Genomic DNA, 27,609 nt, shown 5'->3' with positions numbered 1-27,609 from the left:
GGACGGAGGTTCACCTTCCAGCAGGACAATGACCCTAAGCATACTGCTAAAGCAAGACTCGAGTGGTTTAAGGGGAAACATTTAAATGTCTTGGAATGGCCCAGACCTCAATCCAATTGAGAATATATGTGGTATGACTTAAAGATTGCTGTACACCAGCAGAACCCATCCAACTTGAAGGAGCTGGAGCAGTTTTGACTTGAAGAATGGGCAAAAATCCCAGTGGCTAGATGTGCCAAGCTTATAGAGACATACACCAAAAGACTTACAGCTGTAATCGCTGCAAAAGGTGGCTCTACAAAGTATTGACTTTGGGGGGGTGAATAGTTACGCATGCTCAAGTTTTCTGTTCTTTGTCTTATTTCTTGTTTGTTTCACAATAAAAAATATTTTGCATCTTCAAAGTGGTAGGCATGTTGTGTAAATCAAATGATACAAACCCACCAAAAATCTATTTTAATTCCAGGTTGTAAGGCAACAAAATGGGAAAAATGCCAAGGAGGGTGAATACTTCGCAAGCCACTGTAAGTGTACAGTTGGACTCAAAAGCAGGCCAGAAGTGCTTGTTATTGTCTTACAATCAATCATTCAGTACCTGGTTGATATATCAATAATAAGTAATATATGATTTAATTACAATCTTTTTTTCTGAGATGCAATTAATGAATGGATTTTGCAGTCATGTATACATTTAATTGAATGATTTGTTGATTGATTTATTAAGCAGTTGGCATTTCTGAGAGCCCAGTAAGAGGGAGCTGTGTTCAGACAAATGCACATGCACCCTCTACTGTATAACTGTGCCATTTTTCATATTCACTGATGTCTTGATGTGTTTCTGTGAATAAATACATAAACATCCAGCCCTCTTGTCAACATGTACATACTGTCAGAGACTATCCAGTCTGTCAGATGATGAAGCCGTGAGGCACTACAGACACTGAGAGGGTCCTTACGTAATGAGCTCTACATGTTCATTTACGGCCTGTGGTTTATATGGCTCCAGTGAGAGGGAGGCTCTGTGTGACTGTAGCCTCAGCTACATGTAGCTGCACCTCTCTGCCATGTCTGTCACTTCTACTGTTGCCTGTCCCCTTCAATCACTAAATAAAAACACCATTGATGTGAAGTGTGAAGGTTGTTTGAACAGCAGATAGTACATGAAGCGATTTTATTCATTATAAAAGCCATCATCAAGCCTAAACAGTAGAACTGTACAAACACAGAGGATACATACATACTATAGTTGACATACTGTACATGGTGAATAAAAGGCATGACAACAACCTTCATTGATTTACATTTCCTGTCTGGAAAATTGCACCACAAATCAAGATGAAAAGAAAGTAATGTAAAAGACAGTATACCAGTCTCAATGCTTTCCAGTAACAAACATTAACACAATCATTTTAGCATTCAGTGTTATACCAGTCTCAATGCTTTCCAGTAACAAACATTAACACAATCATTTTAGCATTCAGTGTTATACCAGTCTCAATGCTTTCCAGTAACAAACATTAACACAATCATTTTAGCATTCAGTGTTATACCAGTCGACATTCGAAAACCACAAAGGACCATGAGAGAACATTCTCGGCTGCATTAAATGCTGTTTAGCTGCCATTTCACAATATGTCATTGTCTTCTAACCTGCTCAACAGCCCGGTGGAGAGAACTACAGGAAGACAAAAACCATTAGTGTCATCTTCACAAACTATTTGTCCACTCTAGTGTGTGTGCGTGTGGTTTAAGCAAACAGCTTAAACAACAGATACAGTAACTGCACAGCAGCCGAGATAAAAAGAGAGAGATGAGGACAGACAGACAGACATACTACTGGTTCCATCCCACATCAGAAAGACAGGACACACAGACAGACATCTTCAAATTAGAGTACAACTCAGTTGTACAAAACAAGCAATTAAAAGTAACCATTACTTGAAATATCAAGTTTATGATTATTAGTTTGAATTAGCATTAGATTATAATTTGTCAAACTGAATCTACAGGTGAAGTCGGAAGTTTACATACACCTTAGGCAAATACATTTAAACTCTGTTTTTCACAATTCCTGACATTTAATCCGAGTAAAAATTCCCTGTCTTAGGTCAGTTAGGATCACCACTTTATTTTAAGAATGTGAAATGTCCAAATAATTGTAGAGATTATTTATTATTATATGAAATGATTTATTTCAGCTTTTATTTATTTCATCACATTCCCAGTGGGTCAGAAGTTTACATACACTCAATTAGTATTTGGTAGCATTGCCTTTAAATTGTTGAACTTGGGTCAAACGTTTTGGGTAGCCTTCCACAAGCTTCCCATAATACGTTTGGTGAATTTTGGCCCATTCCTCCTGACAGAGCTCGTGTAACTGAGTCAGGTTTGTAGGCCTCCTTGTTTGCACACGCTTTTTCAGTTCTGCCCACAAATTTTCTATAGGATTGAGGTCAGGGCTTTGTGATGGCCACTCCAATACCTTGACTTTGTTGTACTTAAGCCATTTTGCCACAACTTTGGAAGTATGCTTGGGGTCATTGTCCATTTGGCAGACCCATTTGCGACCAAGCTTTAACTTCCTGACTGATGTCTTGAGATGTTGCTTCAATATATCCACGTAATTTTCCTACATCATGATGCCATCTATTTTGTGAAGTGCACCAGTCCCTCCTGCAGCAAAGCACCTCCACAACATGATGCTGCCACCACCGTGCTTCACGGTTGGGATGGTGTTCTTCGGCTTGCAAGCATCCCCCTTTTTCCTCCAAACCTAACAATGGTCATTATGGCCAAACAGTTCTATTTTTGTTTCATCAGACCAGAGGACATTTCTCCAAAAAGTACAATTTTTGGCCTCGTGCAGTTTTTAATGGGGGTTTTGAGCAGTAGCTTCTTCCTTGCTGATCGGCCTTTCAGGTTATGTCAATATAGGACTCGTTTTACTGTGGATATAGATACTTTTTGCCTGTTTCTTCCAGCATCTTTACATGGTCCTTTGCTGTGGTTCTGGGATTGATTTGCACTTTTCGCACCAAAATACGTTCATCTCTAGGAGACAGAACGCGTCTCCTTCCTGAGCGGTATGACGGCTACGTGGTCCCATGGTGTTTATACTTGCGTACTATTGTTTGTACAGATGAACGTGGTACCTTCAGGCGTTTGGAAATTGCTCCCAAGGCTGAACCAGACTTGTGGAGGTCTACAATTGTTTTTCTGAGGTCTTGGCTGATTTCTTTTGATTTTCTCATGATGTCAAGCAAAGAGGCACTGAGTTTAAAGGTAGGCCTTGAAATACATCCACAGGTACACCTCCAATTGACTCAAATGATGTCAATTAGCCTATCAGAAGCTTCTAAAGCCATGACATCATTTTCTGGAATTTTCCAAGCTGTTTAAAGGCAGTCAACTTGGTGTATGTACACTTCTGACCCACTGAAATTGTGATACAGTGAATTATAAGTGAAATAATCTGTCTGTAAACAATTGTTGGAAGAATTACTTGTGTCATGCACAAAGTAGATGTCCTAACTAACTTGACAAAACTAGTTAGTTAACAAGAAATTTGTGAAGTGGTTGAAAAACGAGATTTAATGACTCCAACGTAAGTGTATGTAAACTTCCGACTTCAACTGTATGTCCCTAACGGATACGCAGTTTGGTCAAGCCGATTCCATAGATTCTCATGCAAAATGATTATTAGTGAAAAAGTCAAGCATTGTCAGTAGTTCTTAGAGTTAATGTAAGTGGTACTAGACAGACACATCGTCAGTAGTTCCTAGAGTTAATGTAAGTGGTACTAGACAGACACATCGTCAGTAGTTCCTAGAGTTAATGTTAGTGGTACTAGACAGACACATCGTCAGTAGTCTGACATCCCCAGCGTCTATAGTACTGTACCTAAAGATGTGATTGCACAAAAAAACATAATTACTTCATCCTTCCACAGGATTGGTCCTTCCAAAATATCATGTATACATTGAAGTCACCGGAGTCAACTGTCTGTATGTACATAAATATCCCATCCTTCAGCAGATTGTAGTTTGGGTCATAATAAGACATTCTATTATTCCATAATTTAGTCACTACATATTCATAACCAGCCACAGTCTCCCAGTCTCCGACACATGTACCACCAGCCTGCAAGTACACAGACCTAGCCCATGGTGTGTGTGTGTGTGTGTGTGTTAGTCCACTCCCAGTGCTCTGAGCTGTCTCTCTATCTCATCGTCAGAGATCTGTGTTTTCCGTTTAGGAGAGGCAGTGGGGAGATTCTTCCCTGCTGCTGGGGCTCTCACCATCTGAAACACACAAACATTGCAACAGGTTAACACTGGCACTCTGCTTACAACACACATATCACAACAGCTTAACACTGGCACTGGGCTTACAACCAGGGCTGATCATTGCTGTTCTGCCGCCCTAGGCAAGACCAAAAAATTACGCCCCCACAAAACTAGAATAGTCCCAGTAGGCAAAATTATTTTGAAAAGACATCTTTCCGAGACGTTGAAGTTAGGTTAAATGTAGGTTCTGATTGAAAGGTGAAAAGGTAGTTTCTGTATGTTTAAAATACATGTTTTCCAGGACGTTGAAAAGGTGTCTTTTACAGATGTTGAAAAATAAATTTTCCCGGAGGTTGAAATCAGGTTAATTTTTGGTTCTGAATGTAATTTATAGACGTCTATGTTTGGGCCAAATTAAGGCTGGTCCAGACTGGACAACATCTGGACCAAACATAGACGTCTATGATCGGTTCAGATTTGTCCCGGATCGGATGAAAAATCAATGTCCGTGGACATTGAAATCCGTGCTTACTGAGATGTAGCCTACGGTGTTGCCTGAAATGTCATTTTATGAATGCCCATCTGTGGTAAGCCTACTGATTGTAAAACACACAAAAAAAGACGTCCAAAAGATGGGGTGTAGCATACCACGTCAGCCCACAATGGAATTTTATGAATGCCCATCCATGTGGTAGGCCCACCATTAGCTGTATTAGTCCTGATCCCTGTGACAAATCAATTTGGCTAATTAAGCTCTGATTATCAGCTACCCAACTTTATCAAGAGTTATCATGAGCCTATTTGCAATGTGTTTACATATTGCAACAAACCATAAAAAGTATGTTATTTTCCGCTATGATCAGCTTGTCAAAAATTGACGGATACAAACTTGAAACCACTGATCATGACAACTCCTGGAAAACAGTTGTGATTGTCCATTGCACTTTGACCTGTTCTGTTTTTAGGATATGTTGTCTGATAACATGACAGCGCATTTTTTATTTGATTGAGCGCCATTTAGGTTAGGCATGATGTAAAAAGTCTCATTACACTGTCATCCATTTTATCTCCAGTCTGTAGGCTACAGAAAAGGCCAATACTACCTCTACTATATCCTATATCCGCGACATGTTTTATGTTAGATCATTTTTTTGACAGAACGTTGGTGGAGCGCAGCAGAGATGCATCTCTCCAACAGCACCCTGGAGAGGCGCTGGGAACGGACAAGCAAATATTTTGACAAAGTGGGCACTGCTTATCACACGGCAGCGTCAAAATGACACTGGTTGAGAGAAATTGTCATTGTTTTAGGGCAACATTATGTGAGGTTTTATGTGTTGTTGGAGGTGCGTCTTGGTCAGTTTAGCTCAGAAAATGGCGCCCTTTTCAATCTGCCACCATAATCCTGCCTAATCCTGCCTAATGAGCGGACCGGCCATGTTTACAACACACATAGTACAGTTGCTCTTCTGCATTGAGAGCAGTGTGGTGTAGTAACACATGTTGTCCCCCAGGGGGAGTGGGTTCTCTGCCAGATGGGGACAGCCACTAACGACCTCTCATATATCATCACGCACAGGCAGACTACAGGCACAACCCAACCCGGCTACCTTCCCATACAGCACATATTGACAGACATGCAGGCACAATCTACAGACTACCTTCCCATAAGAACAGGCAGGCTAAGGGCCATCCCCCTCTCCTCCAGCTGCCTGTCTGTCTGTCTGCTACACCACACAGCATCCAGATGGAAGAAGGCTTTGAGATGGTATAGGACTATCTCTTACCTTTCCAGAGGACTGCTTATAGAGGGAAGTGACTGTGGTATGGTATAGGGCAGTATATCTTACCTTTCCAGATATCTCAATGCCAATCTCATCCAGAACCTGGTTCACAATGTCCTGAGATTCTTCCTCGTCACCTGACTCGTCAAATATTTCATCTAACGTATCGTTGACTGGAGGGATGAAGGGAGAGGAGTAAACAGGAAGGGGGAGGGGCAGACAGAGAGAGGTAGAGACAGAGGTATTAGTCAGTTTACCGTTAAAAGCTGTGAGTTAACAGGTCTTTGAAACACCAGGCAAACACATTGATCTGCATGGAGTTTTTGGTTTGGACTTGACAGTTTTTTTTCTGTTACTATTGTGCATCTTTTAAATATTTAAATCCTAGGCTAGGGAGCCAATGACAGCAGCTCTTACTCATGTCCTCTGTCATGCCCATCTTCATGTTCTCCTTCTGGAAGTCCTGCATGGTCTGGAGGGTCTTCTGAGGATCCATCTTCTTGTTCACAGTCTGCATCGTCTTGACAACACACAGACACACAAGAGTTACGACACAAATACTACTACACCATACTGCACAGACAATACACAACTCCCAGAGCATGTAGGCACATTAACAACACCGAGGGATTCTACCTCTCCTTCCTGTGTGTTGACTCAGCCATGGCCTAGTTTCACTCCGGAGCCTAAAACAGCCAAACGAGCTGCACACACTGCCTCTAATTAGATGTCATTTGCATATTGTTCCCAAACTGTTTGAGAGTGTGTCCCTGTTTCTAGAGGTTTCTCTGCAGCTGCATACTGGTGTGTGTCTATACATAGAGGCTGGTTTGGGGTTTTTGGTGAAAAGTTTGAATTTTCTCCTCCACAATGAAGACAAATGGTCATACCCAGAGTAGCAGGACCCATAGGAGGATACACAACACACACATTCAGTTACATTCTACCACCTCAGAATGGTGAGCTGTTGTCCCTAAAACACAGCGAGCTGTTTTCCCTAAACACGTTAATTTCATCACTTTGTTTCAGCTAATCACCATCCTGATTATGATTTATTAACAGACAGCTTTGAATTAGAAAAAAAAGATTGATCATTAATACATGAATAACAACATTAACAAATACTTAGTGACTGTAACTAGTTCACGGTCCAAGCTCTAAACACGATGGGCTAATATAGTCCTATAACTGGGCTAATTAGATATGCTGCTTTAAACATGACCGGAAGCCAAACTGATAACAGCTAAGATGTGTACGGATGTCATCTGCGTGTCTGAGCTGTAAACAGGTGTAGGATCTCCACCCAGTCAGACAAACATTACCATCCTGAGGGGATGACAGGAAATAATAGACAGACTAAGAGACTAATTATTACACACTCGGGAGGAGAAGAATCCTTTGAACTGTTCTGCTGTTTTTGGAGAAGCTGTTTGAATGTTTTAACTTGGTTAGTGGGCCCGCTTTTGGCCTCAATTACCCAGACACACAGAAACACATAGATGTATGTGCGGAGCTACTACACAGAAAACGCTCTAACTTGGTGTATGGTGCTCTTTACCTTAGCCGTAGCAGACATGGCTCCAGCCATCTTCATCTGGGAGTTCATGACCTTGGTCTGTGTAGACATGGAGGTGACCTTTGAACTGACGGCGTAGGTCCTGTTCTTCTGCTTCCTCAGCTGGACCAGCTGCTTGGCCAGGATCTTACAGGCTTCCCGGTTCCCAGACTTAGCCATCTTCTTTATCTCCATCTCCTAGGAGGGAAGGAACAGGAGCAGAATTATCAAGGAGGAGCTTCTGACTGGCTTTAAATCAGGAAACTTCACTACACTCATACTGTTTACATAAATACATACACATACTGTATACAATACATATACATCAGGTTCCCCAGAGAGCCCTGTTAGAGTATAAACAGTGTAAATAGTATGATTTGGCAATGGTTTAAACACCTGAGAGCTACCAGCCTCTCTTAGCTTCGATAAACACATGAAATCAGCCTCTCCCCCTGAGGAAACACACACCGCAAGGCTATACATGTCCCCTGGGAAACAGTACAGATTCAGCTGCAGCCCTGTGTTTATGTGTTTATGTGTTTGTTCTGAAAACAATTATTTATTAATGATTATCATTACAGTTTACAGGATTAAAACTCCCAAATGCTCCACCCCTTCCCTCTGCCAGTGTGTATGAGGGTTAAACTGCCATTAGGCAGATAAGTGCTGCGTAGGATGGAGAGGAGCTGAGGGAAGGAGCTGAATGTGAAGTGCTCTCCTCAGGTAGAGAACTCTGGTAAACAGCTGAGGAGGCTCATTACATAACCCTCAGAGATACACACAGGTGGTGTCTGTCTGCTTGCTAACTAGATTCATGTTAAGAATAGACAGAAAATATAAGACCTAAGCATCTTAATAATTATGCTTATATTTAATATCTGCCATATAGCAAAAATTATGCTGTAAATATTTAACAATGGGAATCTAGGCTGATCTAGCTGAGTTTCAGTGTTGACTGACTGGGATGATGAGTGTTGCTGATGTGAGCTTATTACTGATGTTCTACTGCGAGAGAGAGCGAGAGAGAGAGCGAGAGAGAGAGCGAGAGAGAGAGCGAGAGAGAGAGCGAGAGAGAGCGAGCGAGAGACAAGAGCTACAACTGACAGATAGATGATGCCATCACACAGAGTAACAATGTACATAGAGACAGACTGATCTAATGTTCACTGGACAAGGGCAATATTTCAGCTAGATAAGTGACAAAACATGTTCCTTTTCATGTGAATAATGAACTTAGTTGTTGTATAGAATACATTGGCTATAAATTCAAATCATTACACACACAGTGCTGAATAATATAGATCCTATATCTGGTTGAAACTATGTTGCTGTGTTTTTGGGGCGCGTGCTGAAAGACCAGTAGTCTCTGTGTTAGTGATAATAATGTGGACATCAGTAGTGTTTTTGGGGCGCGTGCTGAAAGACCAGTAGTCTCTGTGTTAGTGATAATAATGTGGACATCAGTAGTGTTTTTGGGGCGCGTGCTGAAAGACCAGTAGTCTCTGTGTTAGTGATAATAATGTGGACATCAGTAGTGTTTTTGGGGCGCGTGCTGAAAGACCCAGTAGTCTCTGTGTTAGTGATAATAATGTGGACATCAGTTGTGTTTTTGGGGCACGTGCTGAAAGACCCAGTAGTCTCTGTGTTAGTGATAATAATGTGGACATCAGTAGTGTTTTTGGGGCGCGTGCTGAAAGACCCAGTAGTCTCTGTGTTAGTGATAATAATGTGGACATCAGTAGTGTTTTTGGGGCACGTGCTGAAAGACCCAGTAGTCTCTGTGTTAGTGATAATAATGTGGACATCAGTAGTGTTTTTGGGGTGCGTGCTGAAAGACCAGTAGTCTCTGTGTTAGTGATAATAATGTGGACATCAGTTGTGTTTTTGGGGCACGTGCTGAAAGACCCACTAGTCTCTGTGTTAGTGATAATAATGTGGACATCAGTTGTGTTTTTGGGGCGCGTGCTGAAAGACCAGTAGTCTCTGTGTTAGTGATAATAATGTGGACATCAGTTGTGTTTTTGGGGCACGTGCTGAAAGACCCACTAGTCTCTGTGTTAGTGATAATAATGTGGACATCAGTTGTGTTTTTGGGGCGCGTGCTGAAAGACCAGTAGTCTCTGTGTTAGTGATAATAATGTGGACATCAGTAGTGTTTTTGGGGCACGTGCTGAAAGACCCAGTAGTCTCTGTGTTAGTGATAATAATGTGGACATCAGTAGTGTTTTTGGGGCGCGTGCTGAAAGACCCAGTAGTCTCTGTGTTAGTGATAATAATGTGGACATCAGTTGTGTTTTTGGGGCGCGTGCTGAAAGACCAGTAGTCTCTGTGTTAGTGATAATAATGTGGACATCAGTAGTGTTTTTGGGGCGCGTGCTGAAAGACCCAGTAGTCTCTGTGTTAGTGATAATAATGTGGACATCAGTTGTGTTTTTGGGGCGCGTGCTGAAAGACCAGTAGTCTCTGTGTTAGTGATAATAATGTGGACATCAGTAGTGTTTTTGGGGCGCGTGCTGAAAGACCCACTAGTCTCTGTGTTAGTGATAATAATGTGGACATCAGTTGTGTTTTTGGGGCACGTGCTGAAAGACCCAGTAGTCTCTATGTTAGTGATAATAATGTGGACATCAGTTGTGTTTTTGGGGCACGTGCTGAAAGACCCACTAGTCTCTATGTTAGTGAGTCTAATAATAATGAGGAGTCTCCCAGCACAGCAACTACAGCAGCCCCAGCAGAGGAAGAGCAAACAGAGACCGTGAAAGCTGTGTGTGTATGTGGTGTGGTGTGATGTGGTGTGGTGTGCGTGTTAAACTGTAAAATAGGTCACTACCTCTTCTTAGAGAATTTTCCTTCTCTCCCCCAGACCAACAAAAATAGTAACTAGATTAATTGGGAGAAATATTAATGAGTAATAAAAAGCTGGTCCCTTGGGAGGCAATTCTGTCCTGTGTGATGTTTACTTAAAACAACAGCGAGACACCACTCTTCCTTTCATTTTCTGACATAGGATGAAATGGAGGGGAAATGTTGTATTCTGCTGTTCACACAGCCCTGTCATGACTCTGTGTTCTACCTTCTCTCTACCCTGTAGCTATCTACCTGTCCAATCCTGTCCTTTCCATCCCAGCCATTAGCGAAGCCGCCTGTAGACCTATCAGACAGTGCAGGAAAGGGATGTGAGTTGAGGTAGGGGGTAGGATGGAGCAGGATTAGCCTACAGTCATTTACACACGTTTGATGCAATCAGCAGCAATCTACAGAAAAGGTACTACTAAAACCTGCCTCTGTCCTACCAGCACTTCATAGGGTGAGTGGTGTGTGTGTGTCTCACCATTTGTTTCTCTTGTTTCTCCAGAGCAGCTCTGTCTCTAGTGATCTGTCTCTGAGTACCACGAAGCTCCTTAGTCTGTTCCTTTATAATGTCTGAGAAAGAGAGAGAAAAATGTTTACGCCACAAACATGCAGTTATTGAATCAAAATGATTTATGACATACAGCTCAGTCATACAGTTATGCTGGGCATTGAGCTACGCTTTCTGTAAAAGCTATAGAAGCACGGTACCATTCTGGGGTAGTAGACCGGGACAATAGCTCTAGACTAGACATTCCTCATTAACAGGGCTGAGCCTGGAATCTAAACCATCCCTGCCTCACTATCCATTACCCCGATAGGGCGTGTGTATAACACAGTCCGACCCAAACGCCATGCTCCAAATACCAGACTCAACTTCTACACGATAGAACTGGATTATTTCTTAAAGTACAGAGGGACCAACACTAAAGAGAGCTCAGCATCCAACTCTTATAGTTCAGATAAAACCAGTCTAAAAAGAGCCCTTCATAACATAGTATTTATACTTTTACAAACATAGGCAGGGTAAACTGTGTGGCAGAGGTGTGGACTCGAGTCACAAATATGATGACTTGCAACTCGACTTTGACTTTAACACCAATGACTCGTGACTTGACCTTGAGCCATATGACTCGACCTGACTTGATACCCTCCCCAAGCGCAAATATAAAAAATGATGCTACTAAAAAAAGTGTGCAGCACTTCAACTCTTCATTTAACGGATTAAAGTTTGAATCGGACAGCAGCCAATCAAATTGTGCCAGCTGAGAAATAGTTGTGCGTGGCTATGCAGAGGAACGTCGGCAGGTGAATTCAGACGGAGCCCTTGGAAAGATGATACCCCAAAATATTATTTTCGGATATACAGACTACGCTGTAGTCAACAAAAAACAGATTGCAACTTGCAAAACATGCGGGAAGAAAATGACAGACGGAGGCGCAACAATTTCCAACTTTGTTCGACATTTGAAGCTGCACAAAGAACGGTAAGTCGTGGCCAATATAGCCCACAGCTATATATTTTATTTATTTACTGGTGCATCATGTAGGCTAACGTAACATTAAATCAATGAGCCTCCACACAGTCAGTCAGTGCGGGAACGTGATCATTGCCCCCAAGATTGAGCTACAACTGGCTAGGCAGTTGGTAGCCTAAATCCTGCCTGATGTTACTGGTGTTCCTAAAACCATTGACATACGTTAGCCTACTGTAACCACACAGAGAGGGTGTGTGGGGGTGGGTGTGTGGGTTAAGGTTGGGCGATTGTGTACAAGCCTACATCGCCCGATTGCACCGCATAGCGATCCTCAATAGTCGATCACTATTGGATGGGGGGGGGGGGGGGTCTTTCTCATGGCTACCCATGTATTTCCATGGAAATATAACGCTTATTTGGAAAGTAATAAATATATATAGATATTTTTAAAAGCATTCATGATTTGCGTAAATGTAATATACTAACTATTACTCTTGTTAAAAATATGAAATGGTATTACATTTGGTGAAGAGCACATTATGACTTGTTTAGGACTCGAAACTCAAAGTTAAGGACTTGAGACTCGACAGTCTTGACTTGAGACTTGACTCGGACTTGCCTGTCTTGACTTGGGACTTGAGTGCTAAGACTTGAGACTTACTTGTGACTTGTAAAACAATGACTTGGACCCACCTCTGCTATGTGGTGTCTTGTTTGAACGGTTTCCAATAAAAACACACCAGGCTCCTGACTTCATACATATAACAGCAATAAAAACAACAAATAAGAATCAATGTTTTAAGGCAGGATATAACCCTTGAAGTGTAGCATCAAGGGGACCATATTGAAGTGAAGAAGAGAGGGCATGCATGAAGAGAGTCATACAGGAGCAGTCCCTAAGACACACACCCGGCAGTGGATTATGAGTTTGTGGGAGAGCACGCACAGCTGTGAATGTGTCTCGGCCATCCCAGCTCCTGTATTAGGGTAGAGGACACGGTCCCCTACACTGCTATTAGCCAGAGATTCTCCCTACAGTGGAGTGGGTACCAGTAGCTCTAACACCAGCCGCTAAATTCAGCCTCTGTTGACACTCTGTTTCACTACTGGATCAAAATGCTACATATTCAAATAAAATTAGATTACTTTACTTTTCTTAAAAGGGTTTTCCTCAAAACTAAAGAGAAGAATATATAAAACATTTAAAAACAATATTTTTGTGTTAGAAAAGATCCATCCTGCAGTGAAAGTCCAAACTGAAGCATGGCAGCAGTGAATGTTGTGTTATAAAGCATGGCAATCCTTTAGAGTAAAATGCATGGCGAGAGTGATAGAGAAATTACATATATTTATATATACGCATCCCCACAGCAGAAAAGTTGAATAAATGTTTTTGCAGATTAATAGGCTCTCAATCTGACAAAATTACCCTAAAGTAGAAAATGTTGACAAAAAAATTAACTAAAATCATGAAAATCCTTGCTATAGGTACCAGAGCCTCATCTCCCCCAAAACTCCAGAGAGAGAGAGAGAGAGAGAGAGAGAGAGAGAGAGAAAGCTGGACCACTAGTATCTACGTACAGGGTGACGTATTGACAACGTCTAAAAGAGGGTTGGGTATCATCTATAAAACTCCACCAGCTAACCTCCGCCCGCCATCGCACCCCCGCACGCCACTACACGCCCTACCACTGCTTCTCGACATCGGGCAACCTTGGCACGCCACGTCCAGAGAGAGAGGGGAGAAAGAAGAGGAGATATCCTATCAACTATCTAACCTTGAATAAAGGTACAGCAAAATGACAGTAAGTGAATATTCTTTATCAATGACACTGTGGTCATAGAATGACTTATTCACATTGAATGAGAAACTTGAAATTGAATTAGATGGAAACTTTAATAAAGTAATTAGTGATTTAGCTATAATTGATGCATTATATTTTCTAAATAGCCTGAAGGGTTATTGCATTTTGACCTTGTAAGGTTGATGGCCATTAAGCAAGACATTTGAACTGATAGGCATTAGGCCCAGTATTTCAATGCCTCAAGACAATATAAGATGGAGACATTTCTTCCTCTTCTTTATTTTCTTAACCTTTGTCATTGAAGTAAGACACATTGAGATAAAACATATTTTTCAAGAGACCTGAAAATCTATATTTTGGGGTTCTTCGTTCAACATATTGCTACATCTTCAAAGTATCAGACAGACAGACACAGACAGACCAGACAGACCAGACAGACCAGACAGACCAGACAGACCAGACAGACCAGACAGACAGACATGTATTGACAGATGAATTTGTTTCCCCATGCATCACGTTTGACAACTCTGAGACAGGAACAGTGAAATAAGTGTTTTACAGTCCTTAACATATCCTAACGAGAATATTGACATGATCATCACTTAAGAGCCATTGTGTGGGGGATTGGAGCAGTAGGGGGATTGGAGCAGACTATTGTCAACATAACCTATATCCATCTGTCTTTTAATAAACAGAATGAAGTAACGCAACCATTCAACACCAGTATCTACGGATCACACGATTCTCTCACTAGCTCTGTCTAAATCTGAACAAGGCTTTCTCACAGGACTTACACTGCCAGATGCTGCTGTTCCTTGGAATTCATATGTTGCAGTCAGCAGGTAAGTTACAAAGTAACACTTGAACATACTGTAGACAGCATCATCACATCAATTGAACAATGTACCAATGTCTGCAGCTACACTGTAACTGTTCACCAGTTACACGATGGTCATAAATTGTGACACACACAACACAGAACAGTTTTTTAAACAACTTTACCAGCTACCTTCACTAATACACAGACAAGTGGAATTGTATGTCTAGTTTCAGGCAGCCAGTTTACAAACCAGTTTATAAATAGCCTGGGTATTTCAGCTAATCCTCATTAACACACAATCTAACTTTAGAGGATTCCACGTTGACCAATTTTGATTTCGTAACATAAACATCAATCTTGACTTTTCAAACCGGTATCAGTTAAACTGGTAAAACAGGCTTGTTCAGTAGCCTATGCTCGTTAGTGGCGGACTGGCGCTCACCAAATCAAACAACTTTGTTCATTTGTTACAAGTCTACAATCAGTGGAAAACAAACTTACCATCGACTGTCTTCTTCTTGAATAGAGATGCCATGGCGCACAAATGAAAACTAAAACCTTTTTATACTAAAAACAACTTCTCCGCTCCCCGACGGTCACCAGCTAAACTGTCGCCCTATCAACAATCTGAGATTTCCTGGTCGAAGTGCTTCCACAGCTTCTCACATGACAGCCCCGACTCTCTGACGTCACCAAGTCCACTTCCTCTAGTCTCCTGTAGAGCGCGGTACTGTTCCAACTCAAAACTGACGCATTTTACCATTCATTACAACCCGCACAGTGAATTCTGTAAGAACTGTGGTAGATAAAAGCCATAAAAGTAATAAGTGATGATTTGGTCAACTCTGCTCTGAAATTGCAGAGACTGAGGAGAAAAAGAGGATTAGTCACTTGAAAGCAAGAGTAGGTCGGGCGCAGGCCATATTCATTAGAATTTGGGTTTTCATTTTTGCATATTGGATTATGCCCCTATTAGAAAATATTTTGGAGGTCTTTTCTATGTACATAGAAATATAGCAAATGCTAGGGATTTTCATGTCTGTGTGCGCTCACGTGTGTGTGTGTGTCTGGGTGTGTTAAGAAGCTATGAAAATGTAAAGTAGCATGTACATAAAAACAACCACATAGGGAGTGCTAGACATAAAAACACTCCCTACAGCTTTAAACCGCCATCAATTATTTTGTTCTCCTTTCATCCTCATCTCACTGGATAATGTTACCACTGAGGTCAGGGACATTCATAGGATGGTTTCTCTTCATATTCATGCAGCAACTTCTGCAGTCTGGTCACTTGAACCATAACCAACTCAATCCCATGACAATGCTGAGTTCCCTCCATTTGGTTCAATGGAAAAGAAGGGAGTAGAGAAGAGGAAAATAGGAGAGGAAGAGACGGGAGTTCTGGCTCAAAATGAAAGGATGGGGCCAAGTACAGGAGGAGAGGAGAAGATAACAGATGAGAGGATAGTGAGATGACTTTGAGAAGACAGAGGAGAGGTGGTTGAGTAGCCTTCAGCTCACCCCCCTCTCCATCCCAGCGGAGGAGAGCAGCGTCCTGGGGCGTTGTTCTAGTTAAGGTTATTAGGAAGATATTAGGTCTAATCAGTAGTAGACTACAGGGAACATCACTACCACTACCACAGGCCCAGAGGTGATCCATCCAGCCAGCCCCCAGCACACAGGCCCTCTACAGCACCCTTCGTAATGGCACTAACAACAGCCTGCTGTATTTGCTGTGAATGCCGTCTTCAGTTATATTAAATATTTACATCTAATATTGGAGGGAAGGGAGGGGGGACATGTTGAGGGCATTAAATGAGAATTCCTTCTGTGGCATTTTTAAAAATGTATCTCTCTGTTCTATCGCTCTCCCTCTCTTTCTCTCTCTCTCTCTCTCTCTCTCTGTTGGTGGTTTTGCCTGAGGCGAACAGACGTTTAATGTTAACGTGTTGCTAACTAACGACACAGACAGACAGACAGCAGAGATGTCATGTGTGAAATTAGATCCCAGTACAATCACTGGGAATCTCTGAGAATCACCTCTATAAAATACATGTAGACTCACTGTACTGCAATCCATATGCAACGCATAATCAAATATGTTTTCCCTTCAGGAATGCTGAAGGGTTGAATGATGACTCAGTATAGGAACATGGGCTTCTATCTTTTTTCTCAATTATTATACCTATATATGTCAACTGGTTCCATTTCATTTACGATCTGATGCATGTGATTTACATTACTCTAGCATTGTTCATATTCAGCATGTATTCAAACAGGAGTAAATTCTGATTTAATTGACATGATCATCCACCAGTCCTGAGTTCATGCCAGGCTGGTATAATATGTATGATATGTGACATGTTACAAGTTATGGTGTTATGGTGCTTTGCTAACACATTCAGACACAGGCAGAGACAGGCCCAGGACTCAGAGTGGTCGCAGGGGATTTAAACAGCAAGACACTCTAGTTGATGGATGGATGCTGTCGACTACAACGGGACAGATAGAGGGGAGGATGGAGGGGGGGTGACAGGGAAAGAGGAAAGGAGGAGAGGGTCAGTGAGTCAGTGAGTGACTCTCCTACCTTAGCCCATGGGAAGAATGAGAGAGAGGCGTGTTTCTCTCAGGCACAGGGCAGCAGGGGAATGTGTTTAATACGAGATGATCTTCCCTGGTGGGTTAGCTCATCACTAACAGCCTGGAGCAGAGCACGCACGCACACACACACATGCACACACACACTGTACCCACAACTTTCAAACAGAAAATGAAGGTAATTGACATTGTCTGTGAATATGAATAATAATCCATTCATTCAGCAGAGTCACTTACTCCAGTGATAATGTAAAGTAGGTCAAATTGGGATGTTCTACTGTTGTTTAAACCTTTTCTCTGCTGACATCTCACTGGGAAGTCAGGCTACTAATGGAGACACTCATTATTCCAGCCAATGACAAGCTGTTATCCACAGGTACCTCTAGCCCGAGGACAACAATCTGAAACAGGTATGGAACATCAAGTCCCTCTCCTCTACCTCAGTCTCTCCCGTCAGTCCTCTCTCTCCACACCATCCACCTCTCTCAGCCCTGCATGACATGCCCTTCTCCTGTTCCCTCCTCGTCTTTATCTCCATTACCAGATACATCCCACGTGTAGAATCAGGTCTCTCTTGTCTCTGCTCTATCCTGATCTCCTGAAACACAAGCGCTGAGGGTCAAACGACAGATCCTTCTGCCTCCATTCTCCTCGCTTCCTCAGTCTCCCGTCCCTTCTACCACCCCACCACCACCGCCCTGGGGCAGGACAGAGCCAGTATTAGTCAGGGGAGGGAGGGAGGCTGGTGAATATTATTAGCATGGGGAATTAGATTCATTAAGGAGGGAAGGGCAGAGAGGACGAGTCCTGCAGTCAGAGACGAGAGGGGACAGCCAGACACTCCATACAGTCGCACACAAACATACACACACGACACGCACACACATGCACACATACGTCCAGGATGCCCAGTGCATTAATGTAGACAATTATATTCAGACAGTCAGAAATGTGTGTTAAAGACTTTCTTTAATTCCTCAAGGTGCTAGCAAGGCAGAAACAGTTTCTCTGTCTGCAAGTACTCTCACTGATGCCTTTAATGCCTGTGCTTTATAAAACGACTCAGCCTCCTTTCCCTCTCTCCCATTGTTTTAGTCCTTCAAGAAAATGTCAATCTAATCGACATTCTATCCTTCTATGGTTTGATGGAGGCATACTGTCTAAACAGGAGGAAAGAGAAAGCAGACAGTGATTACATGATGTGGTTTAATTAGGAGATAATCTGCTGATCTGGTATGTTGGGAATAACAACAGCACATACAGAGAGAAACAATTAGTATGTAGACCAAGATGGAAGTGAATTGTAACACATAATAAATGCATTATACTGTGAAATGACTTCTCTTTTCTCTGTCTCTCTCCCTCACCTGACCATTTCCAATTACCTCTTTGTCTTCCTATCAGACCATTCAAGGAGGTTCCTCCTTCAATCCAGACAGTCGTTGAGTCTACAACACCTCATTAAATCATTCTCAGTATTCACTCCTCTCTCTGTTATCATCTCATATGAAAACTGGTGATTTTTAATAGAGCATATTATTATATTATTATTGTAATTATCTGGTTATAAAGGCCTGATCTGTCAGCCCAGAGAGATCTGAGTCCTCCACTGGTCACTTCATTAACACACTACAGACAAGTATGGCCCTGGACTGCCATCGCGGAGGAGGATACGCACCCGTGCGGGATTCCCTTTGTGAGATCCAATTAAAAGTCCCATTGACATTCCGGTCCTGCGTGGCAGTATGATATCAGTATGATAGCTATAACAGCAGGAACAATTAAAAATGTGATTATCTTGGACTGTGTTACATTATATTGTGATTATATTAGCCACTGGGTGGTATGACATTGGACGCTCATCCAGTGTCCCACCCAGACACTGTCGAAAAATAAGGAATACCTCTAAAACTGAGGCTTGAATACAAAATAAAGATGTTTATTTTGACATAATAATAATCATTTATTTAAACCACCACTCACTATTAACCCATAAATGATAATGTGTTAAAAGGTTATTGTCTCAAGTCAGCCCCCCAATAACACTCCTGTATGTACCTATTATTTTTAATAGGAAACATAATATAAACAACACAATACAGTCTGTCTGTCTGTCTGTCTGTCTGTCTGTCTGTCTGTCTGTCTGTCTGTCTGTCTGTCTGTCTGTCTGTCTGTCTGTCCACGGATCAGTATCAGTATGTAACCCAACCACTGTAATAACTAAAGCTGTACTAATGGCTGTTTAATTGACTATTAATGTCTGTCGCTCCCCTCTCCTTTCCTCAGTTAGCACACCGACACACTAGTTTGTAGTGTTCCAGGGTGATTAGAGAGGAGATATGAACTATTAGAGCATCACGGTCATCATCATCATCGTCATCATAGTCATCATTATCATCAGGTGTTGTAGGAAGACTCTGGAGAGACCAATAGAGACAGGTGTTCTTTAGAAAGGAATACAACAGAACCACATCCATGTTACAAACTCCAGACTCTGCAGTTCTTATGATGAAGGAAATCATCCTTATTAATCCCTCATTATCACTAATAACACTCACACCTGCAGCTTCTCACATTCAGCAGTTACTCACTGCTAACGACTAGGATGGTCATTATGTCGGCTGATAAGGTAACTACTGTACTGAAGAGTGATTGTAACCAAGACATCTAAAAACACACTATTTTCTGTTGTGAATCAGAGCTGTGTTTTCCACAAGGCTAAAGAAGAGATGTGATACAGTATGTCTGGTCCAAGTCAGACACTTTTCAGCCCAACACACTACAGCCCACTGAGCTCTAACCCAGCGGATGGCTCTCGTTCTTTGAGGAAAACATGGACAGAAAAACAAAAAACTGCTTTTATCCCCATATGCCTTCCTCCTCTAATCCCTGTAATTCTACTCTCATTCCTTCTAAACATCCCCTAATAATGATCTCATTAAGGAGAGAAGAGGAGCGAGGAGAAAGTTGTTGCTCCAGATGTGACTGGGACCCTGAGAGAAATGTGTTTAGTGAGAGACCCTGAGGACCAGAGCATATGTGGGGTTCTTTAGCTCTGTGTGTGTGTGTGTGTGTGTGTGTGTGTGTGTGTGTGTGTGTGTGTGTGTGTGTGTGTGTGTGTGTGTGTGTGTGTGTGTGTGTGTGTGTGTGTGTGTGTGTGTGTGTGTGTGTGTGTGTGCGCGGGCTTATGTGCATGTTTTTCTCCATCTGTGACAACTGCCCCACTTCTACAGGCCAACAACACATCATCAGAACCCGCCACTGACTCTGCCCCAGTTCCTGAACTAATACATAATCAAAACGTGACTGAATAATTAATGCTCCATCTGCGGCGTGCGGCGTCATCAAAGTGAATGGAACAGTTTAATGCCTGTCTCATATCTGACAGCTACAGGGAATAGGGCTGGCCCAGGAAATCAGTAATATATCCCCCATAATGTCTTTCCTAACTACCGCCTTGGCAGAACGGAGCAAATGTCAAACGCACAATGTGTGATACTGTGTATGTGAAATAGAGATAGAGGGAGAGAGAGAGAAATCGAGAGAAATAAAGGGACAAAAAGGGACAGAGAGATCGAGCTTTGCCCGATAACGTGTATAGCTCTTTTAGTCAATCATAAAGAAACAGCATATGCTGCAACTGCATCTCAGTGTGACCCCGTTTTCTAAAACTGGGGCAAAACAACACACACTGATATCAATAATAAAATAATATCAAGATCCATTCATTTATACATGGCATACATATCACAGAGATTATAAAACAGCAGTGTTAGGTAAATGACACTCTTTACACTGAGTACTTCTGTAATGAGATGAGCAGGGGGCTTGAGTCCCTCAGGATATACTGATATCTTCACCCCTGAGTGCATGTGCGTGTGTGTGCGTTTGTGGGTGTGTGTGTGTAGGCAGGGCAGGGCAGCTGCTCCTCCAGTGTGAATGTCAGGCTTCATCATGGAACTCACTTGAGAAACAAGTGGACTCAGCGAGCACAGCCATCTCTGTCTTATCTCTCTATAGTCCTCTCATTATTCTGCAGCTCCTCTACACTGAGGGTCTGAACCAGACCAGACCAGGCCAGACCAGACCAGACCAGACCAGGCCAGGCAGCACCTGAATGTGCTCTGCAGGTTCACCTCTCTTCTCCTAAAAAATAACCATCATCAGCAGCACCTGTGTGTTGTTTACAGCCCCCCCCCCCCCCCGTCCTCTCCTCACATCTCCTCTCCTGTCTACCTCACTCGCCACTGTAAAAGCCTCTCAAGCACAGCTGTCAATGCTCTACAGAAACTGACATGATCCACACACCATCTCCAGAGTTGGTCCTAATACCTTTATTTGTGTCTATATCTGGGACAGAAGGACCGGCCATGTGAGAAACACAAGGTTAGGTTTACTCTACTCAGGACCAGAGAGGAGTGGTGTGACCCACATAGATCCTATTACAAAGTTCTATATGTAATTATATGGTGAGACAATGTCTGTGATCTGTAAACTATGTGCTGTCACCAGCAGGTGGCAGCAGATCACTCATTGACATCTTCCACTGACAGTTCCTCACTAAGGACCAAATACAGCTAGGGGCCCAGTTCCAAACCAAACCCTGGCCCCTTCACACAGGTTCTTATTATAAGTAATATATCTAAAAGGAGTGGGTGTGTTTAAAAGCAATATATTTCTGATTCCTATTCAAAATCTTTTGATATGGAATAGGGCATAGAGCAGGCTAGTCAGGTGAATGCAGTCACTGTGGTACAGTTTGTTGGTTGCACTGGTTTATTCAGTGAAGTATGAATATAACTATATAAGTAGACAATAATGTGGACATCAGTCGTTTTGGGGTGCGTGCTGAAAGACCAGTAGTCTCTGTGTTAGTGATAATAATGTGGACATCAGTAGTGTTTTTGGGGCACGTGCTGAAAGACCCAGTAGTCTCTGTGTTAGTGATAATAATGTGGACATCAGTTGTGTTTTGGGGCGCGTGCTGAAAGACCAGTAGTCTCTGTGTTAGTGATAATAATGTGGACATCAGTTGTGTTTTTGGGGCGCGTGCTGAAAGACCAGTAGTCTCTGTGTTAGTGATAATAATGTGGACATCAGTTGTGGTTTTGGGGCGCGTGCTGAAAGACCCAGTAGTCTCTGTGTTAGTGATAATAATGTGGACATCAGTTGTGTTTTTGGGGCGCGTGCTGAAAGACCAGTAGTCTCTGTGTTAGTGATAATAATGTGGACATCAGTAGTGTTTTTGGGGCGCGTGCTGAAAGACCCAGTAGTCTCTGTGTTAGTGATAATAATGTGGACATCAGTAGTGTTTTTGGGGCGCGTGCTGAAAGACCCACTAGTCTCTATGTTAGTGAGTCTAATAATAATGAGGAGTCTCCCAGCACAGCAACTACAGCAGCCCCAGCAGAGGAAGAGCAAACAGAGACCGGGAAAGCTGTGTGTGTGTGTGGTGTGGTGTGGTGTGGTGTGGTGTGGTGTGGTGTGTGTGTGTGTATGTGTGTGATCTCAACCCAATTGAACACTTATGGGACATTCTGGAGCAGCACCTGAGACTGCGTTTTCCACCACCATAAACAAAACACCAAATTATGGAATTTCTCGTGGAAGAGTGGCATTTCATTCCTCCAATAGAGTTCCAGACACTTGTAGAATCTATGCTAAGGTGCATTGAAGCAGTTCTGGCTCGTGGTGGCCCAACGCCCTATTAAGACACTTTATGTTGGTGTTTCCTTTATTTTGGCAGTTACCTGTGTCTGCCACATTCTCCCCTTTTTTGGTAATGTCAGAGCCTGCCAAGTGTACTGGAAAACTAGGCCAAATGTTCTACAATAGTATGGAATTCCCCAAATAGACATGCCACACCCAATGGGTTAAAATTATAACATAAAATGAAACACAGTCCATGACACAATACTGGATATTAACATTCACTTATCTGACGATGCTCACAATTTCAATTCACTGAAAGCCTCCCAATTCTACCTTCAAGAGGATGCCACACTCATACCTCATTCCTCTCTTCCCCTGAGCAGCGGGTATGCGCTCAGTGGGCGTGTGCGCGCAGAGTCCCATCCCTCCTCTCCTCTCCATAGCCCATAGTACCGTTAAAACTTTCCTCCAATCAGAGTCGCTTCTAAGAACTTTGCCAAGTGGAGTCTGTCGGGTACCATATGTTCGCTTTCACTCGGGTTTGGTTCGGCTCAGTAGGAGGTGTTGGTCCTATTGGCTCGGTATTGTCTTTATGCAAACAGCTCCTTTCACCGACGGCATGTCTATTGTCACCGCCAGGTTTATATGGAGGCAGCGGTGGACCTAAGGATTACATCCGTCTGAGGAGCGCTGATTCAGGCTGTGTTTCTCTTTGAGCCCCTGCCAGCTTCGTCACAGCCATGAGTTGTCTGGATGTGATGTTTCACCAGAGTTATGGAGGCCACTACCTCCCTGCGTCTTCAGCAGCAGCAGCCTACAAAGCAGCATACTATCACCATCAGCACCAGCAACAGGTGGGTGTCCAGACTAGACGAAATAGTAATGGCGTAGTATTTGTTTGTTTTTTAATACTAGGCTATTTTTTGTGTTCTAATAATTGGCGCTTTTACGCACGAATACACTCCATGAGCAATGTTTTGGGGCGTCGCAGATGTCAGTTCACAGCGATGAGTCCTGGGTATCACAGAACTCTAAAAGTTACCGGTTGAAAAGTTGAAGTGGTCATTGCTCGTGATGTATTTAGTTAGAGCAGGTCACGCAGAATGACTCGGGCTCCTCGTTCCATCAGAAGGGTGATGTAATGAGAGCTCGTCACTGTCACTCAGGAATGTTGACGATGATGGTTCATGTGGTACGGCCACGAGCATGTGCATAGTCGTCATACTTTCACCAGAACACACGCGCGGAAACGTCCTACAACTTCTTGGATAAACTTCGGTCTGTAAAGATGATTCGTTTTTCTTAAAATAGAGGTCATAGAGAATATAAGTAATTATACTGGCTAGTATGACTTTTAACGAGGGCTGTATTTTGTTCAGTTGATGTATACATGTTTTAAACATCTGGTTTGATCGTTGTGGTGCTGACTAGACAGACAGGCTGGTGCTCTCATGGCTGAATCTGTGGCATACATTTTTCTCTCTCTCCCTCTCCCTCTCTCTCGGTCTATTTCCCTCTCTCTATAGAAGAAGCTGGGTGTTTACAGTAGGATGCAGCAGGACAGCACGGAGCAGCAGTTCCCAGGGGGGAGACAGCAACAGCAGCGTGGGGGTGGAGGGGGAAGGCTGGCTGGGGAGAAGGGGGTCCGACAGGGCCTGGAGATTTCTGGGCTGGGGGGCTCTTGGAGGTCTGGGAAGGACAGCCAGCCGGCTGAGGCAGAGTACCTGAGCTCCAGGTGTGTCCTGTTCACCTATTTCCACGGCAACATTGAGGATGTGGTGGATGAGCATTTCTCCAGGGCTCTGAGCCAACCCAGCACCTTCACTGGAGAGACCAAGAGCTCCAGGTGCACACCCATTCACACCTCTGCCTCGGCTGGAATGTGGAAAGGTAGGAACACACGGGGACACTCGTACCATTACTCATCTGAAAACAGTGTTATTCAATGGATTCATAATCTTTTACTGTTACTTTTTATTTAGAATAATAAAAATGTAATTGTGGAAAAACCTAGTGTTCCTAAAAACCTTTTCCGATATAGATTCTTCACTGGTAATTAGTGTTGAGCGATTAACTGACATTTTTTTTTTTTTTTTTTTTAAACCAACATCGGTTCAATTATTAGAATTGCATTTCGTTCTGTCTTTTCTGAGCTCAATGCTCAGTTTCTTTAGAGATAAATCAGATCAAGCCCAAACTGTGAGATGTAAAGTTAGTTGGGGGTTGTAGTTTCCAACAGTCCAATATTCTACACAGTTAGTGTAGAACTGTTCATGACACAAACTGTTCACACACCTCTTGTTGGCGGAGAAAACTTTTAACAGGTTTAAAGCTTATTTCCTGTTCTACACATTTTGTCATGGGGTGCAAAGAAAACTTTGCAGTTTTAAAGCTAATTTTCTTACAATTCTATACATTTTGCCATGTCTAATGTGCATTAATGTGATATTTGAGTGACTCGAACATTACTTCCAAATCTATGTGCTAAAAAATCTAGCAAAAAAACGTCAGCTGATTTGGGCTAGTTGATCTGGACATTTCTGACAAGTTATAAATAGCTCTCTATGGTATGCAATGACTGACATGACAAGAGGAAAACTGATGATGCACTACCCAATTTTGAAATGGTACCTTGTGCATTCTACTATTACAACTTTCAAGAGTAAGTTGAAAGCCGGACTGAGCCCCACAGTTTGGGAAGCACTGATCTAAGTGATTGATAGTTGGTATTCAGCAGTCATAAAATGTGCCTTATTTACTTTTAAGTACTAATAAAATGGTGATTTTGTCAGTCAGCATAGGCAGCAGCTCTATAGAGATGAGATGATGACTTGGAAGGAAATAAAGTCATCAAATAAAAGAAATGTAATATACACAACAACTGAAAGCTTTTATTAAAGTAAAGTACTGTGAATAAATGATGTAACCTTTAGGCTGTTTACATGAATGTCTGTCTATCGTTTACTGACTACATCCATTTCTCTCTTTCAGACAGTGTATCTCTCTCGGAAGGCCAGTGTAGTTCTCTGTCCTCTTCTCTGTGGGGTGGAGGTTACCAGTCCCAGACCAGCACCTGTCTGCCCATCCACCCAGACTTCTCCCCCAGCCCTGCAGGCTTCCATGCCCCAGACAGAGCTATGTGGACAGGCCACGCTCTGCCCCAGCCCAGCCTCTCTCCTCCAACCTCTCTCCCTGACCCCTGGGCCTACAGCCTCAGCCCCCAGACCTCCGCCAGCTACACACACGTCCACGACGTCTACCCACACACACACCCTCACACACACATGCACCCCCGGCACACACACGCAGTATTACATTCCCACCCGTCCCATGGCCCAGGCCTAGACCCCAGGTTCAGCCCTCTGCTCCTGCCTGGTGTGAAGACTCAGAGCCCCCTAGCCCACAGCCCTGTGGGACACAGCACACACAGTACCACACACAGTACCACACACAGCAGCCAGAGCCCAGGGATACACAGTGATGTGAAGGCAGAGGTGGAGCAGGCCAGCCCCCCCACCCTGACCCCCTCAGCCTGGCCCACAGCTCGACACACACACATGGATATCTACGACTCAGGTAAGCCTCTGACCTGGAGCACACACACACACACACACACACACACACACACACACACACACACACACACACACACACACACACACACACACACACACACACACACACACACACACACACACGCACTCTCTCTCCCATGTCTATGTTTCTGCTACGTTGTTGTTTATCTAAAAGTTGATGTTATGCTGTTTCTCTCTCTCCAGGTCTGGATCAGGACAAAGTGAAGGCTGTTTGGTTCTGAGAGAGACGATATGACATCACAGGGACGTCACCCTGCCACCGAGCTGTGATCAGCTCTAACAGAACCTCCTGGAACCACATTTTTTGGTGGACTCATTCTCTAGAAGACTCTCCACTCCAACTCAGAACTCCAGGGTGGTTTTAGGTTTCTCAGAAATCCTTCTGGAGAAATATAGACTACTCTCCATGCCTCACAATCCACCAGGGATACTTCAGATCACTCTTTGGCAAAATATTTGTTCCTAATTTGTACCAAAAGTATTAGCTGGTTGATTGGGAACTAGTATCCCACATGAGGGTTCTGTTTAAAGAACGTAGTTTGTGGGAACACCGCTCAGCCAAGCCTCTTTCTGATCTTTTAATATTGTGCTATGCGTGTAACTAGCTATATGTGTGTAATTGACTGAAATATATGTTGTATACACAGTAGTACTGTGATCTGAAGTGATTATCATTTCCGTAAAGTGTTTGATTGTTGCTAATTGTTTTTCACCAACCCTGTGTTGTCATGTTGCCTAGTGTTTTGTATGTGGAGAAATGTCATTATTGATGTGTAATAAATTGCTAAGTTCTATTGGCAATCATGCCCTACATCTTTAAGAGCTGACTCAAAGTACACAGCTAAATGTCATTTTTTTGTATCAAATCTGAACATTGAATATCAACCAGCATTGTTTAGGAATGATATGTAGGTCAGCCTTGAACTTTTACTCAGAAATCCATCTATATTGAACAAAAATATAAACGCAACATGCAACAATTTCAAAGATTTTACTGAGTTACAGTTCATATAAGGAAATCAGTCAATTGAAATAAATTCATTAGGCTCTAATCTATGGATTTCACATGACTGAAAATACAGATATGCATCTGTTGGTCACAGGCACCTTAAAACAAATGTAGGGGCGTGGATCTGAAAACCAGTCAATATCTGGTGTGACCACCATTTGTCTCATGCAGCGCGA

At 42.8% G+C, this 27,609-nt stretch overlaps 2 protein-coding genes across 3 annotated transcripts; one reads left to right on the top strand and one right to left on the bottom strand.

Moving 5' to 3' along the window:
- Positions 1-1,154: 1,154 nt before the first annotated feature.
- LOC139546567 (charged multivesicular body protein 2b) lies at positions 1,155-15,237 on the bottom strand. Its single transcript, XM_071355104.1, has 6 exons — positions 15,080-15,237; positions 10,957-11,048; positions 7,629-7,823; positions 6,488-6,590; positions 6,137-6,243; positions 1,155-4,301 (listed from the first exon to the last, which is right to left on the bottom strand). Exons 1-6 carry the CDS (start codon positions 15,111-15,113, stop codon positions 4,188-4,190), a joined length of 645 nt encoding a protein of 214 aa, XP_071211205.1. The 5' UTR covers positions 15,114-15,237; the 3' UTR covers positions 1,155-4,187.
- Positions 13,427-27,237, top strand: LOC139546566 (transcription cofactor vestigial-like protein 3). Of its 2 annotated transcripts, XM_071355102.1 has the most exons (7): positions 13,427-13,758; positions 14,454-14,600; positions 17,553-17,586; positions 23,468-23,682; positions 24,355-24,718; positions 25,820-26,404; positions 26,608-27,237. In XM_071355102.1, exons 4-7 carry the CDS (start codon positions 23,569-23,571, stop codon positions 26,643-26,645), a joined length of 1,101 nt encoding a protein of 366 aa, XP_071211203.1. In that variant the 5' UTR covers positions 13,427-13,758; positions 14,454-14,600; positions 17,553-17,586; positions 23,468-23,568; the 3' UTR covers positions 26,646-27,237. The 2 variants fall into 2 exon arrangements, with proteins under 2 accessions (XP_071211203.1, XP_071211204.1); XM_071355103.1 differs by lacking the exon at positions 17,553-17,586.
- Positions 27,238-27,609: the final 372 nt, after the last annotated feature.

The sequence above is a fragment of the Salvelinus alpinus genome, chromosome 20 (assembly GCF_045679555.1).
Source record: "Salvelinus alpinus chromosome 20, SLU_Salpinus.1, whole genome shotgun sequence".
NCBI lineage: Eukaryota > Metazoa > Chordata > Actinopteri > Salmoniformes > Salmonidae > Salvelinus > Salvelinus alpinus.
Note: the sequence above shows the minus strand (reverse complement) of the source record. Positions and strands in the feature narration are given on the sequence as shown.